This window comes from Callithrix jacchus, chromosome 1 (assembly GCF_049354715.1).
Source record: "Callithrix jacchus isolate 240 chromosome 1, calJac240_pri, whole genome shotgun sequence".
NCBI lineage: Eukaryota > Metazoa > Chordata > Mammalia > Primates > Cebidae > Callithrix > Callithrix jacchus.
In genome coordinates, this window is record NC_133502.1 from 106,038,716 (window position 1) to 106,053,664 (window position 14,949).

General features: G+C 45.3%; 1 protein-coding gene and 1 non-coding gene across 9 annotated transcripts in view; both read right to left on the reverse strand.

The window, feature by feature from the left end:
- LOC128932067 (dedicator of cytokinesis protein 9-like) overlaps nt 1-1,828 on the reverse strand; it is a 60,880-nt gene extending 59,052 nt beyond the window's left edge. For 7 of the 8 annotated variants that reach the window (XR_013533440.1, XR_013533441.1, XM_078367939.1 and 4 more), the window contains exon 1: nt 1,444-1,577. Coding sequence is in view for 1 of the 8 variants with exons in the window: in XM_054255531.2 (XP_054111506.1) it covers nt 1,444-1,828 (385 nt within the window). In the remaining 7 variants the exon portion in view is untranslated. Of the gene's footprint in view, nt 1-1,443 lie in introns of all 8 variants that reach the window. The other variant, XM_054255531.2, reaches the window with a different exon arrangement.
- A 1,548-nt stretch (nt 1,829-3,376) lies between these two features.
- Nucleotides 3,377-3,515, reverse strand: LOC118147957 (U4 spliceosomal RNA). The gene has a single exon (XR_004734666.1). It is a non-coding gene; the product is annotated as a U4 spliceosomal RNA (small nuclear RNA).
- Between the last annotated feature and the right edge of the window lie 11,434 nt (nt 3,516-14,949).

Genomic DNA, 14,949 nt, shown 5'->3' on the forward strand with positions numbered 1-14,949 from the left:
GAGTAGAGACTGGAGACACCAGGGTGCCTGGGCTTCCCGCTCCACAGGAACCACTGGGACCACCCAGGCTGTGCTTGGGAAACACGAGCAGCAGAAACATAGCCCCAGCCAGCCCTCCCCACCCATGTGCTGGTTCCCATTCCTGAGACCTTCACCCACAGGGCCTTGTCACCCCATGGTATCTGCTACAGAAATGTGTGCCTGCCACACAGCAGCAGATGGCCCTTTAGAGTTTAGAGTCCCAGGAGAGGAGGACCACTCCTCTCTCTGAGACCACCGCTGTCACTGAAACCTCCATCACCTGCCACCGGCAGTGCAGTTTCCGACAGAGCCCCTAACCCACTGCCACCGGCAGTGTAGCCCCAGGATAGCACCAATACCCCATCCCCCACGACCGGCAGGGCAGCCCCAGGATAGTGCCAACACCCCATCCCCCACCACCGGCAGTGTAGCACATCATGGCAGCCCCTAACCTGCCCCTGCTTTAGACACTGCAGCACTCGATGGCACCCGCAAACCACCCCCCTACCATGGGCAGTACAGCCCGGGATAGCACCCCAACAGGCTCCCTGGGGTGGGCAGTGTAGCCACAGATAGCATCCCCAAGCAGACCCCCACCACAGGCAGTGATGCCCCCATATGGCACCCAAACCACCCCACATTGCGGGTGCTGTAACCCTGAATAGTGAGTACCGTAATTCACTCCCCGTTGGGAACAGTGTGACCCTGGATAGCGCCCCCAACCAACTCTCGGCCTTGAGCAGTGCAGCCACTGATAGCACTCCAAACTCCCTCTCCACCTTGGGAAGTACCCCCATGGCTAGCTCGGGTAGCCCCTGATAGTGCACCCAAACTGCCCCTGCCACAACTCACGCAGCCTGGAATAGCACACTCACCCGCTCTTTATGAGGCAGTGCAGATTCCTGAGAGCACCTGGCCCACCCGTGGCCTCTCCACCACTCAGGCTGTGTATCCGGCCCCAAGAGTGCCCCCACCAACCCTCTACCCCAATCCACAGGCAGTCCAACCCTGTGTAGCTCTCCCAACAAGCCCCCCAACCTCTGTCTCAGTGTAGTCCCCATGATGCCTTAAACACCACCCCTCCCCCCGACCAGCAGTGTAGCACCCCCTAAACCATCCTCCACCACCAGCATTGCAGCCCCAGACAGCCCCAACCCACTCCCCATGTGGGCGATGCAGCCTTGGATAGTGCCCCCAACCAGCTCCCAGACAGGCAATGATGTCGTGGATCTCACACCTGCCGCCCCTCCCCCCTCACTGGGGACAATGTAACACCTGACAGCATCCCCAACCCATCCCTCGCCGCTGGCAGTGTTGTACCCCATAGTGCCACCAACCCATCCCAGACAAAGTAGGGAGCCGCGGAGAAGGAGCAGGGAGGTCTGGAGGATTCCTGGTGGGGCACAAGTCCCCGCCACTTACCGCAGAGACCTGTCTCGTCCTCCACCATCACGCTGAAGCCACCTCGGCTCGCTCTGACCGCGCTGCCGCAGCCGCCCCCGCCTACGCCGACTTCCCTCCACCCGGGCCTGGCTGGCTGCCGCCTACAGTCTTCCCTCTCACTGGGGTGGGGCCACTGCCACCACCTCCGCTGACTTCTCTCTGGCCGGGCCAGGGCCGCTGCCGCCCCCGCCGCTGACGTCCCTGTGGCTGGGCCAGGCCGGGGTGGCCCGGGCCGCCATCGCTGCATCCGCTGACTTCTCTCTGGCCAGCCCAGGCCAGGGCCGCTGCCGCCGCCTACGCTGACTTCTCTCTGGCCTGCTCCAGCCAGGGCCGCCGCCGCCTCAGCTGACTTCCTTTTGGCCATGCCGGGGCAGTGGCTGCCTACGCCGACTTCCCTCTGCCCGGGCCGCTGCCTGCTACGCGGACTTGCCGCTGCCGCCTAAGCCAACTTCTCTCCGGCCAGCCCGGGTCGGGCCGCCGCCGCCTACACCGACTTCCCTGTGGCCGGGCTGGGGCCACCGCCGCCACCTCCGCTGACTTCTCTCTGGCTGGGCCAGGACCTCTGCCGTCACCACCAATGTCGCCGCCGCTGACTTCCCTGTGGCCGGGCCGGGGACGACGCCCGCCTACGCCGACTTCCTTCCTGCCAGCCCAGGCCGCCACCGCACCGCTGCCGACTCGCCGGCCTGGCGGGGCAGCCTTCCCTAGGGGCACGCAGCCTGACAGGCACTCGCCTCAAGGCTGTAGCACCACACCTTCTTAAAGGAGCTGTAGCTCAGCCTGGCTCGAATAGCTTCCGGTTGGATGAGAACAAGCTTTGGGTTAGCCAATCAGACCATAGAAATAAAGACCAATTAGAGTAGACCTTGAAGTTTGCTCTCATCCAATCCAAACATGTATTTTAGGAACCCCGTATATAAAGGATGCCAAGCGGGAGTCTCGCCACTTCAGACGTGGGCCCACCTGTTCCGAGCTGGCTTAGAGGAGAAGTGGGAGTAGCTGGCCACCGCTTATGCTGGAGGCTAGAGTCTGCCACATCGGCTGGGCTCGCCTCGCTGTTGCGGTTGTTGGCACTGACCGAGACTACAGCGCAGCTAGAAAGGTAAGATGGGATAGGTTCATCATCTTGGTCCGCACAGCCCTAGGCATGGGGGACGACTTGGGAGTGACCTGCCATGGGCAGTGGGCACTATCCAGGGTGTCACTGCTGGTGTTGTGGGGACTGGTGGGGGGGGGGTTATTTGAGGCGCCACAGCCCGCGTAGGGGAGAGGGTTGGGGGCCCTTTCCTGGGGTGTGCTGTCCATTGCTGGGGACTGTGATGGGTCCTGTCCCAAGCAGTACTGCCAGCAGCAGTGGGGCTCCTATTTGAGATCCTGCAATGGCTCCTCACTGCTCTCAGGATAAATCTGTACTTTTTATTCTGACCTACACAATCTGGTTCTGTCATAAGCATGACTTTATGAACACCACCTCTCTGCTCAGAAATTTTCAGCGGCAGCTTGGAGATGACCTCAGGCAAGTGCAAATCTCTTAGCTTCACATTCAAAAGGCCTTCTACAATTGGGTCTACCCTTCTAGATTTATCACATTCCGTCTGCTCTTGAGGTCAATTGCATGCTCTTCCCAATACACAGATGCATTTTCTTCCCCTGACTTCCCTCCCATTGTTCACTCTGTCTGAAATGTGTATCCTTTCCTATTTTTACCTCCCCAAACTCTACCCATTCATCAAATAAGACCTCATTGAACAATCGCTTCCTCCACAAAGCCTTCTGTTACCTTTCCTCGTGGAATCATCTTTTTCCTCTAAGTGTCTAGAACATGTTGTTATGCAACAATCACAACCTGCCCTTCTTATTAATATGCAAGCTTTATGAAAGCAGGGATTTTTTTTTCAATGAGATGATTCAGTCCCCGTAGAGACTGCCAGAAAGTGCCAATGCTGAGTGTATTTCAAGTCGTCATGGCAGGGTATCAGGAAGTTTTCAGTTAGCAATAATCATGCCTCGGATAAACCTCATTGGCTACAATACTGCCACTGCGCAATGCTAGCAGTGATCATTTTTTATCCAATGTTAGTTTGCCACAGTAGTTAGTACAGTTAAATCTGTGCTTTCCAAAGTATTTTTGAAAAACAGCCAGCTTTAAAAAAAAAAGCAATCTGTTGCAGATGAGGATGTTTGTAAAACACAATAAAAGGCTGGGCATGGTGGCTCACACCTGTAATCCCAGCACTTTGAGAGGCTGAGGCAGGCAGATCACGAGGTCAGGAGATCGAGACCATCCTGGCCAACATGGTGAAACCACATCTCTACTAAAATACAAAACAAAAATAAAAAAATAAAAAGAGCTGGGTGTGGTGGTGCACACCTGTAGTCCCAGCTACTTGGGAGGCTTAGGCAGGAGAATCGCTTGAACCTGGGAGGTGGAGGTTGCAGTGAGCCAAGATCACACCACTGCACTACAGCCTGGGTGACAGAGCAAGTCTCTGTCTGAAAAATAGATACATAAATAAAAATGAATGATTAGAAAAGTGAAATAAAAATACAGGCTAAAATACAAGCCCAAATCTCTCTCTTTTTCTTTTTCTTTTTTGAGATGGAGTTTTGCTCTTGCTGCCTATGCTGGAATGCAATGGCATGATCTTGGCTCACTGCAACCTCCGCCTCCCAGGTTCAAGCGATTTTTCTGCCTTAGTCTCCCCAGTAGCTGGGATTACAGGTGTGCACCACTACACCCAGCTAATTTTTGAATTTTTAGTAGAGATGGGTTTCTCCATGTTGGCCAGGATGGTCTCGATCTCCTGACCTCAGGTGATCCGCCTGCCTCCGCCTCCCAAACTGCTGGGATTATAGGTATGAACCACCGCACTTGGCCTCCAAATCTCTCTTTATGATAGTCAATAGACATACATTTATCCTCTCAAAGTCCTGCAAATATGTCTAAACACTTAGTTTCCATACTCTTCTCATTTCCCACTGGTAAAACAGTTCATAGATGGGCACAGATTGATGGGCCACATATTGAATAACCTGACATTACCTGCTGCTATATAAACATGTTGGTTAAATAAGTAAATCCATGGACAGAGAAATGTTTTATAACAGTTTTTTTTCAATTATTGTTTGTTTCAGCATCCAATTTTTAAAGAATATAGGAGAATCAGTTATTAATACACTATCATGAAATTTGCTCACATTGGTTTGCTGATTTGTGAATCTTATTTGGATTCATTTCAATAAACTGAAAAATTCAAATATGATTTTCTTTTTGAAAGTGAAAAGCCTGAGCTGGGGTGGGTGGGGTAGCTCATGCCTATATAATCCCAGCTCTTTGGCGGGGCCAGGGTGGACAGATCACTTGAGCTCAGGAGTTCGACACTACCCTGGCCAACATGAAACCCCATATCTACTAAAAATACTAAAATTATCTGGGTGTGGGGACACACACCTGTAGCCCCAGCTACACAGGAGGCTGAGGTAGGAAGATCACCTGAGCCCGGGAGGCAGAGGTTGCAGTGAGTCGAGATCACACCCTTGCATTCCAGTCTAGATGACACAGTGAGTCCTATCTCAAAAACAAAAACAAAAAATACCCCGGCAAGGTTGATGGGAAACTTGCTACATGCCAGAAGTTCAGAGAGTTTCCCTATTGAAGAAAAAAATGAAAACTCACTACTAGGCTTATTGTTCCTCCTTACACAATATTATTTTTTTAAAAAATTCAAAATCAAAGAGATATATATTATACAATATACATGTTTAGTCAGAAATTACACTGAAAGTTTGTTAAATCACATCTCGGAAATTTAAGTGAACTCAAGTAAGTAAATTAACTGCTGAGTTAATTAAGTTGTTAATTAGTTAATTAACTGTTATAGTTTTAAGTGATGACAACAAACTGACACAAATTTCAGTTTTGCTTTCCTATATTTAGAAGGCCTTCATGGAACCGTAAAAGCTGGAGGGCTAATTTTTTCACAGAGTTTCGAACCAAATACTAATATATTTATAATAGGATTTTTATTATTTAGTGTTGAAGGCATTTTAAGCAATTTGTCTAATTGCCTTTCTTTCTTTCTTTCTTTTTTGCTTTTTAAATTAGAGGAAACTCTTCATTTACTTTTAAAAATATAAAATACAACATGTAAGTGAAATAAACATGCAAATATTCATAATGAATAGCCAGTTTGATATATGTCACTACTTTTGTTTGGGTATTGTTTTTAGCCATGAAGGTTTTGGAAAGGTAGACTGTAGTTATTTGCTATGGAACAAACCATCTTAAAACCTGATGGCTTGAAATAATAGCAGTCATTTATTTGGTCTATGGATCTGCAAGTCGGGCAGGCTGGATGGAGACAGCTCATGTGTCCTGATACTGACTGGGTGATCCACTTCTAAGATGGTTCCCCACATGGCTTTTGGCCTGGAGCTCAGCCAGGGCTGTCTCCTGGCGCCTCATTTCCTCTCCTCATGGCTCTTTCTGTGGGCTGCTTGGGCTTCATCATAGGGTAGCAGCAGGCTTCTAAGAGTGAGTTCTTAGGAGGTCTGGAAAGAAGCTGATGGGCTTCTTAGGACCTAGCCTCAGAACTCACAGAACGTCACTACTGCAATGTTATATTTGGTAGTGAGGCAAGTCACCAAAACCTGACAAGATTCCAGGGGAAGGAAATGACTCCACTTTCCAATGGGAAAAGTAACAAAGATCTGAAGAAGTAATTTAGTTTGGTAAGTTAAGGAAGACTTGTAAACTCACATAGTATGCTCTGATACTGGAAAAGACAGAGGTGTTTTGTTTGTTTTGAGACACAGTTTTGCTCTTGTTGTCTAGACTAGAGTGCAATGATGCAATCTCAGCTTACTGCAATCTCTGCCTTCTGGGTTCAAGCAATTCTCCTGCCTCAGCTTCCTGAGTAGCTGGGGTCATTGGCACCTGCCACCACGCCCAGCTTAGTTTTTGTATTTTTAGTAGCAATAGGGTTTCACCATTTAGCCAGGCTGGTCTCAAACTCCTGGCCTCAAGTGGTCTGCCCGCCTCGGCCTCCCAAAGTTCTGGGATTATAAGCGTGAGCCACTGTGCCTGACCAAGAGGGAGATTTATAATGTTTTCTTACTTAACGCTGCCCCACAGTGAGCTGAATGTTAGATTAATCCCACCAGCAGATAATGTAGTAGAAGACAAACTGGATTTGGACAGAAGATCTGGTTTTACACTGAGGTTCCATTGTACTGTTTGAGAGGCTTTTGAGAAAGCTATTTGACCTTTCTAAGATTCTGTTTTCTCATGTTTAAAATGATGATAATACCTCACTTATTTCTGTACATCCCAGAGTCTTTGAGTTCAAATAAATTACTGTATGGAAAAGTGTATTTTAGATAAAAAAATAAATCACGTATGTATGACTAGGTTTTCTTACCACTGGAATATACCCATTGTACTCTCTTCCTCGTACTTGCCTGCTGTTATATTTATATTGCATCTTTGTTTGTGTACATAAGTAACCCCGAATTCTTGAGCTACTGTTTTCACTTAGAACTCTGACCTCAGACAATTTGCTTATACGTTGGGAGGATGGAACCAGGAATTTAGGAGGCAGGGCATTTCCCCGCTGCTGGAAGGATAGACTTTGAGAGGAGGTGGATTTGGGGAGGTATAGGTACATAACCTGTGTTGAGATGGTACCTGTGAAAGACAGGTGATTGGGGGTCCCCTGAATGCCTGCATCTCTCATGCTTTAAATCTGAGAGCCTGAGCTATGGTGCTAAAGGGTGTCAGAGGTTGTTAAGTGTTTGACATTGTTGGTGGTAGTCATGGCTGTGGTCCAGCAATTGAAGCCAAAATGATCTCCCCTGGTCCTAGTGAGGTCTTGTCATTCGTGAGCAATGCCAAGAGCAGCTGAAAGAAGCCATTATAGATGATGGGAACAGAGTAAGGAATTGATTACATCAAGCCTAATGAATTATAGTTGGAGATGCTTGATGAATAGAACTTTGAGGCCCAAAAAATAAAAGTAAGGCAATCCAACGCCTTCCATGAAGGTAAAAAAAAGTGGAGTGTCCAGGACAGCCACTGGGAAGAAATGGACCTTGGGGGCTGGGGCTTCTTCAAGTGCAACTTAGTAGAAGTAAGGAAGGTATGAACTTTCTTCTATAATCTCTCAGGCTTTCCTTTCACCGGTTAATGAGCTTCATCTCATCTGACTTCTATGGGTGAAATCTTTGAGGCCATTCCATCTTCTAACAAAGTCAGAGCTTGTTGAGTGTTTGGTGAATTGTGTTTCCAAATGGGTCTAAGATACACTGTTGCAACTGTTGTATTGGATACTGGAGAAGAGAGAATTTATTGCACCCTTGTAAAAAGCATTGGCTTCCTTGAAGATTGTTAAAAAGAAAGCTAATGGTTGCACATAATATAGGAGCCATAGTCCAGGCGTGGTGGCTCACGCTTGTAATCCCAGCACTTTGGGAGGCTGAGGCAGGTGGATCACGAGGTCAGGAGTTTGAGACCAGCCTAGCCAACATGGTAAAACCCCATCTCTACTAAAAATACAAAAAAAAATTTAGTCAGGTGTGGTGGCAGGTGCTTGTAATCCCAGCTACTTGGGAGGCTGAGGCAGAAGAATTGCTTGAACCAGGACAGTAGAGGTTGCAGCGAGCCAAGATGGCTCCATTGCACTTCAGCCTGCCCAACAGACCAAGACTGTCACAAAAAAAAAAAAAAAAAAGAAAAAGAAAGAAAGAAACTGAGAGAAAGAAAGAAACAGAGAGAGAGAGAGAGAGAGAGAGAGAGAGAGAGAGAAAGAAACTGGAGGCAAGTCACCCTGGGCTGTCAGTCAGCTTCATTTTGCCCCCTGCCTAGTGCAACCGATTGGCAAAAATTGATAATATGATATTGACTGATATTTCTAAAAGGTCACAACTACGGAGTTGAGTGTGCACAGTATCTACTCTGTAGAAGTGGAATTCTGCTCATGGTAGCAACACCCATGTGAGCTTGAGCTGGCATCTGATACTAACATACTGGGTCGTGTGTGGCTTGAAATGGAGAAAGGGAATGAATAAAACAAGTGTTCCACATGTGTCTAAAACATAGTTGTAACAACTGAACAGCACTTTTCCAAGCAAAAGATCTTTACAATATACATAAATTCCTGGTTATCTGGACCAGTCAGAAAATAAGGCCAGGATTTTTTTTTTTTTTTTTTTTTGACAGGGGTTCCCTCTGTCACCCAGGCTGGAGTACAGTGATCATGTCTCACTGCAGTCTTGACTTCCCAGTCTCAGGTGATTCTCCTGCCTCAGACTCCTTAGTAGCTGGGACCACACACATGCACCACCATGTCCAGCTAATTTTTGTATTTTTTGTAGAGACGGGATTTTGCCATGTTACGCAGACTGATCTTGAATTCCTAGGCTCAAGTGATCCTCCTGCCTCGCCCTCCCAAAGTACTAGGCACTGTGCTTGGCCACATTACATTTTGTGGGAAACCCTGTTGATTGTCTACTCTATGCAATATCCAGTCTTTCCCTCTTTCTCAGTGACAAGAACTCAAGATCGTTGAATCTGGTGCTTAGCTATAAAATGATGTTTTTAGATATTTTTACAGATAAGAGGACAAATTATAAAGTATGCAGAGGTCACCAGGTGGGGCTTTCCGATAAAGTATTTCTTTTCTTTTTTTTTTCTTTTCTTTCTTTCTTTTTCTTTTTTCAGCCACTCTGTGGCCCAGGCTGGAGAGCAATGGCAAGATCTTGGCTCATTGCAACCTCCGCCTCCCAGGTTCAAGTAATCACCTGCCTCAGCCTCCTGAGTACCTGGGACTACAGGCATGTGCCACCATGGCTGGCGAATTTTTTTTTTTTTTTGTATTTTTAATAGAGACTGGGTTTCACTGTGTCAGCCAGGATGATCTTGGTCTCCTGACTTTGTAATCTGCCCACATTGGCCTCCCAAAGTGCTGGGATTACAGGTGAGAGCCATCGTGCCTGGCCTCCAGTAAAGTTTTCCTAAGAGGCCTGAATTGACTGGGAAGCATGTGGTTTGTACCCTTCCCTTATTTATTTTCTTTTTTCTTTTTTTTTTTTTAATACTACTCAATTGTGATGGTCATGTGACATAAAGAGAAAGTTATATATTTGAAGCACTTCCAATGGGGGAAAATGATATGTCAATTTAGGGCACGAATGCGTCTGAATCTTGTATTTGTTTATTTATTTAAAGGAGAAAAGGAAAGAAAAAAAGGAGTGAAGGAGAGAAAGAAAGAGGAAGAAAAAGAGGGAGAGAGAATGGGAATATTGCTTTATTCTAAAAATGGGTATTAATAATGGCCGATCAATATTTTGTGTATTTAAGGTGGAGAATGTATATTTTGTGTATTTAAAGTGGAGAGCTCTATAAATATTTATTAAGTTTACTTGTTCTGGATCTGAGTTCAAGTCCTGGATGTCCTTATTACTTTTCTGTCTTGTTGAGTCTAAATCTCTTTATAGGTCTTATGTATCTGGGTGTTAGGATCGTTAGCTCTTATTGTTGCATTGATCCTTTTACCACTATATCTTTGTTGCTTTGAAATCTGTTTTATCAGATGCGAGAATTGCAACTCCTGCTTTTTATTTATTTATTTATTTTTGCTCTCCATTTGGTTGGTAAATCTTTCTCTATCCTTTTGTTTTGAGTCTTTGTGTATGTTTGGATGTGAAATGGGTATGGATGTAGCATACCGTTGGGTTTTGGCTGTATCTTTTGATTGGGGGATTTAGTCAAGTTAAATTTAGGGTTACTGCCATTTGATGTTAAGTGGCTATTTTATCCATTCATTGATGTAAATTCTTCTTTCTGTTGATGCTCTTTACTTTTTGGTGTATTTTTAGAAAGGCTAATACTGGTTGTTCCTTTCTATGTATAATGCCTCTTTCAGAAGCTCTTGTAAAGCAGGCCTGGTGGTAATAAAATCTCTGAGTACTTGCTTGTTCATAAAAGATTTTATTTTTCCTTCATTGTGAAGCTTAGTTTGGCAGGATATGAAATTCTGGGCTGAAAGTTCTGTTCTTTAAGGATGTTGAATATTGGCCCCCACTCTCTTCTGGCTTGTAGGGTTTCTGCTGAGAGATCTGCTGTAAGTCTGATAGGCTTCCCTTTGTGGGTAACCTGACCTTTCTCTCTGGCTGCCCTTAGTATTTTCTCCTTCATTTCAACCCTGGTGAATCTTATGATTATGTGCCTTGGGGTTGCTCTTCTTAAGGAATATCTTTGTGGTGTTCTCTGTATTACCAGGGGTTGAATATTGTCCTGCTTTGCTAGATTGGGAAAGTTTTCCTGAATAATATCCTGAAGAGTATTTTCCAGCTTAAATTCATTCTCTTCATCACATTCAGGTACACCTATCAAATGTAAATTAGGTCTTCACATAGTCCCACATTTCTTGGAGACTTTGCTCATTCCTTTTTATCCTTTTTTCTTGATTCTTGTCTTCTCGTTTTATTTCATTAAGTTGGTCTTCGACCTCTGATATCCTTTCTTCTGCTTGATCAATTTGGCTTTTCTTGTGCATATTTCACTAAGTTCTCATGTTGTGTTTTTCAACTCCGTTAGTTCATTTATATTCCTCTCTATATTGTCTATTCTTGTTGGCCTTTCATCAAACCTTTTTTCAAAGTTCTTAGTTTTTTTACATTGGGTTAGAACAAGTTCTTTTAACTTGCAGAAGTTTCTTATCATCCACCTTCTGAAGTCTACTTCTGTTAATGGAACACAGTCCTTCTCCATCAGGGCTTGTTCTGTTGCTGATGAGGAACTGTAATCCCCTGTAGAGGAAGAGGGGTTCTGACTTTGGGTATTCTCAGCCCTTTTAGGTTGGTTTCTTCCCTTTGTTATAAATTTATCCATCTGTCATCTTTACAATTACTGCCTTTCTAATTAGGTTTCTGAGTGGACGTCCAGTTTATTGATTCCCAGTGCTGATATCTGAGCAACCCACTGTGCTGGCCAAAACAGCAGCGATAAGACTGATGGTGCTCTTCTGCCCAGGAATCTCCGGTCTGGCTTCCTTCTTGAGTCCGTAATAAGCGGCTCTGCCTTCCCGGAGCTCCAAACATCGGTCAGAAGGGGAACCAGTCCCGTTTACTCCGCACGAAGAGCTGCCTAGCTGGGGTGTCGGCAAAACCCCTGCGTCGGCCACAAGAGTCGCGCTGGTGACCCATGGGGCTCCTCCACTGGGAATCTTCTGGTCCGTGAGTGACAAAAATTTGTCTGAATGTGTGGCGTCCTCTCATTTTCTGCGCTTTCACTGGGAGCTACAATCCCGAGCTGTTAGTGATCAACCATCTTGGATTGATCTTCCCTTATTTATTTTCATCTGTTACCTTAGCACTGAATGCTAAGGTAATAGATGGAGTTGCAGCAGCCATATTGTGACTTTGAAGCAAGCTTGAGGATGGAAGTCATAAAGTAAGGTTGTTGGACAGAAAGAACCTGCATCCCAGATGAACCTGGCATTGCTATTCTATCCCCAGACTGCCTATCTCTGTGAGGAAGAAAGAAACAAACAAAAAAACCAAAGATCTCTTTTGTCTTAACAGTGTCATTTTTGGTTTCTGTTACTAGTTGCCAAGATAAATTTTTTTCTTCAGGATATCACTTGTAACAAAGTTATCTCAACACTATGGAGATCACAAACTTACTTTAATTTGTGTATATTTTAACTTCTTGTTTCGGATTTGATGAAAGCCAAATTACAAGAGTTTTTATGGGAGAACATATGTTTAAAATGATGTCAAAAACTCCCTGAAAAAAGGTGAAGACACCAAAAAGAAGTCTCTGAACATATTTTAATCTTTTGTTCCTCTTCCTTTTATAATTCCAAGTCATATCAGGATCTTTTGTTTTGGTTTGTTTTTGAGACAGGGTCCTACTCTGTCAACCAAGCTGGAGTTCAGTGACTCGATCATGGATCACTGCAGCCTCAACCTCACTGGGCTCAGGTGACCCTCCCACCTCAGCCTCCTGAGTACGTGGGACTACAGGCACACACCACCGTGCCTGGACCACTGTGCCTGACGAGGTTTTGATTTTGTTATAGAGATGGGGTTTCGCCATGTTGCCCAAGCTGGTCTCAAACTCCTGGACTCAAGTAATCTGCCTACTTTACCCTCCCAATGTTCTGAGATTATAGATGTGAAGCCACTGTGCCCAGCCTACACCAGGAACTTTAATGCCTTACAGACATATTAGGAATTGTACATGGAAATTTTGGCTAATAGAGAGTCTCATTTAATTGAGTGTCACCAGAGAGGGCTCTGTGTAGTATAACCAAACTCCTAACTGGCCATCAGTTATCAGGCTGTTGAGAGTAACTAGTGCTCTCCAATTCTCTGTAAAACTCTTTGCAGCAGGTTGAGTAGCATATGTCCAGTAATTATTTGTGTTTCTGCCCAAGTATCTCTGTACAAATTATACTTGTTACTGTAATTATATAATTTGATGAAATGTATGGTTTGGTAACTTTATGAGGGGGAAAGAAAAGGATTATTTCTATGAAAACTAAGTTGAATGCTTGGAAAATTACACATAACTTTCCCATAAATTCTGCTTTTGGATTAGGTGTGGTGAAGCCAATGGTAACTGGGAATCTGTTAAGATACTGCTAGCAGATTGCTTTGGAAGGATCTTTAAAAGATAGTGTATTTTGGCTGGGGATGGTGGCTCATACCTGTAAGCCTAACATTTTGGGAGGCCAAAGTGAGAGGATCACTTTAGCCCAGGAGTTCAAGACCAGCCTGGGCAACTTTGGGAGACCCTGTCTCTACAAAAAGTAAAAATGAGCCAGACATGGTGGCATACACCCGTAGTCCTAGCTACTCAGGAAGCTGAGGTGCGAGTGTCACTTGAGCCCAGGAGGTCTAGGTATAGTGGGCCATGATCACATCACTGCACTCCAGCCTGGGTGACAGAGTAAGATCTTGTCTCAAGAAAAAAAAAAGGGTGCATTTTGAGTGTGGTGTGAAAAAAATCCATGAGAAGCTCCAAAAGAGTGGACCCAGAAGCAAAGGGAGACTTAGCCCTTCTTCTAAAATTGGTTAATTGATAAGTATTGAAGTATTTTAGTTGAAAACGAAATGTTTAAGATATATGTACTTGTTACTCATACTTCATTCTGTCAGGCAGTTTAAGTTCGCCATTCCGTTAGGATGGATAAGAGTGCTTTTGCTGTGTATATAGAATTAAATCACACTTACTACAGGTGTGTCAAATAAAGGAATGGAAAGCCAAAAAGATTAAGCAGTGATTTAGTGGACCAGGTAGCATTCCTACTACTGTGCTAGCCTACGCCACTGGGCGGGGGAGGTGAGGTGGGGTGGGGGGGCAGGTGTTACTAATCTATCACAGTCCTCAGCTAGCTTCTCTTTAACATTGAAACATGAAGCAGCCACTACCAATCAGTTGGCCCATGAAAGGAAATCTCTTTGCCAACCATGGTTGAGAGTAGGAGAGTGATGTAGGTGAGACTTATGGATTGGCACATTGATTGAGACCAGACAGTTTGGAATTGTGTCAGGAAGATACACAGGAGACCTTCCCAGGACATCCACCATCACGCGGATTGCTAGGATCCATCCGGCCAAGCATTCCTTTGTAGGCAGTGGTCCCTACCTCATCACTCCATTGGTGCTTCCTTTATGGGAACTATACTCTAGTGAAGAGGATGCACTTGTCAGGGAAGGGGAAAGTCGTATCAGGGTATTCCCCAGAATCACTGTGGCTGAGTCACCCCCTCAGCAGAATAGTGTTATGGTTGGGCCCTGGTGGCAGAGTGTCCAGTTTGACCCTGGTGTCAGCACTTCCTAGCTATGACTCTGGCAAGCTACTTAACCTCTCCAAGTTCCCATGTTAACAATAGTTGGTTTATAAGGACTATATGTAATAATGCACGGAAGGCATGAAGGACTGGTTCTCAGCACCTTCAAATCCTCCACAATAGGGTTTCATGAACATGAATCTATGAACTCCTCTTCAGAATGCTATGCACTTTTTTTTTTCTTTTTTGTCCAGGATCTATGACTTTTATCAGATTTTTAAAGGACCCTGGGACTAAAAGAAATGCAAAAGCAGAGCAAAACAAAGCAAGAAAAATGGAACACTTTCTTGTTTAGAGCAGTGCTTCTCAAACTTTAGTGAAACCACCTGCCGATCTGGTTAAAATGCCAGTCCTAAGGCAGCAGGTCTAGGGAGGAGCAGGCTCTGTGTTCTTAAGAAGCTCCCAGTTGGTGCTGTGACTGCTGATCTATGGATCCCACTTTGAGTAGTGAGGGTTTAAAACATCTTACTTGTTTTTGCTATTTGGGCTATTTTTTTTTTTTAACAAAATACCACACACAGGGTAGCTCATAAACAACAGATATTTATTTCTCCCAGTTCTGAAGCCTGAGAAGTCCAAGATCAGGGCACTGGCAGATTCAGCGTCTGGTGAGGGCCTGCTTTCTGGC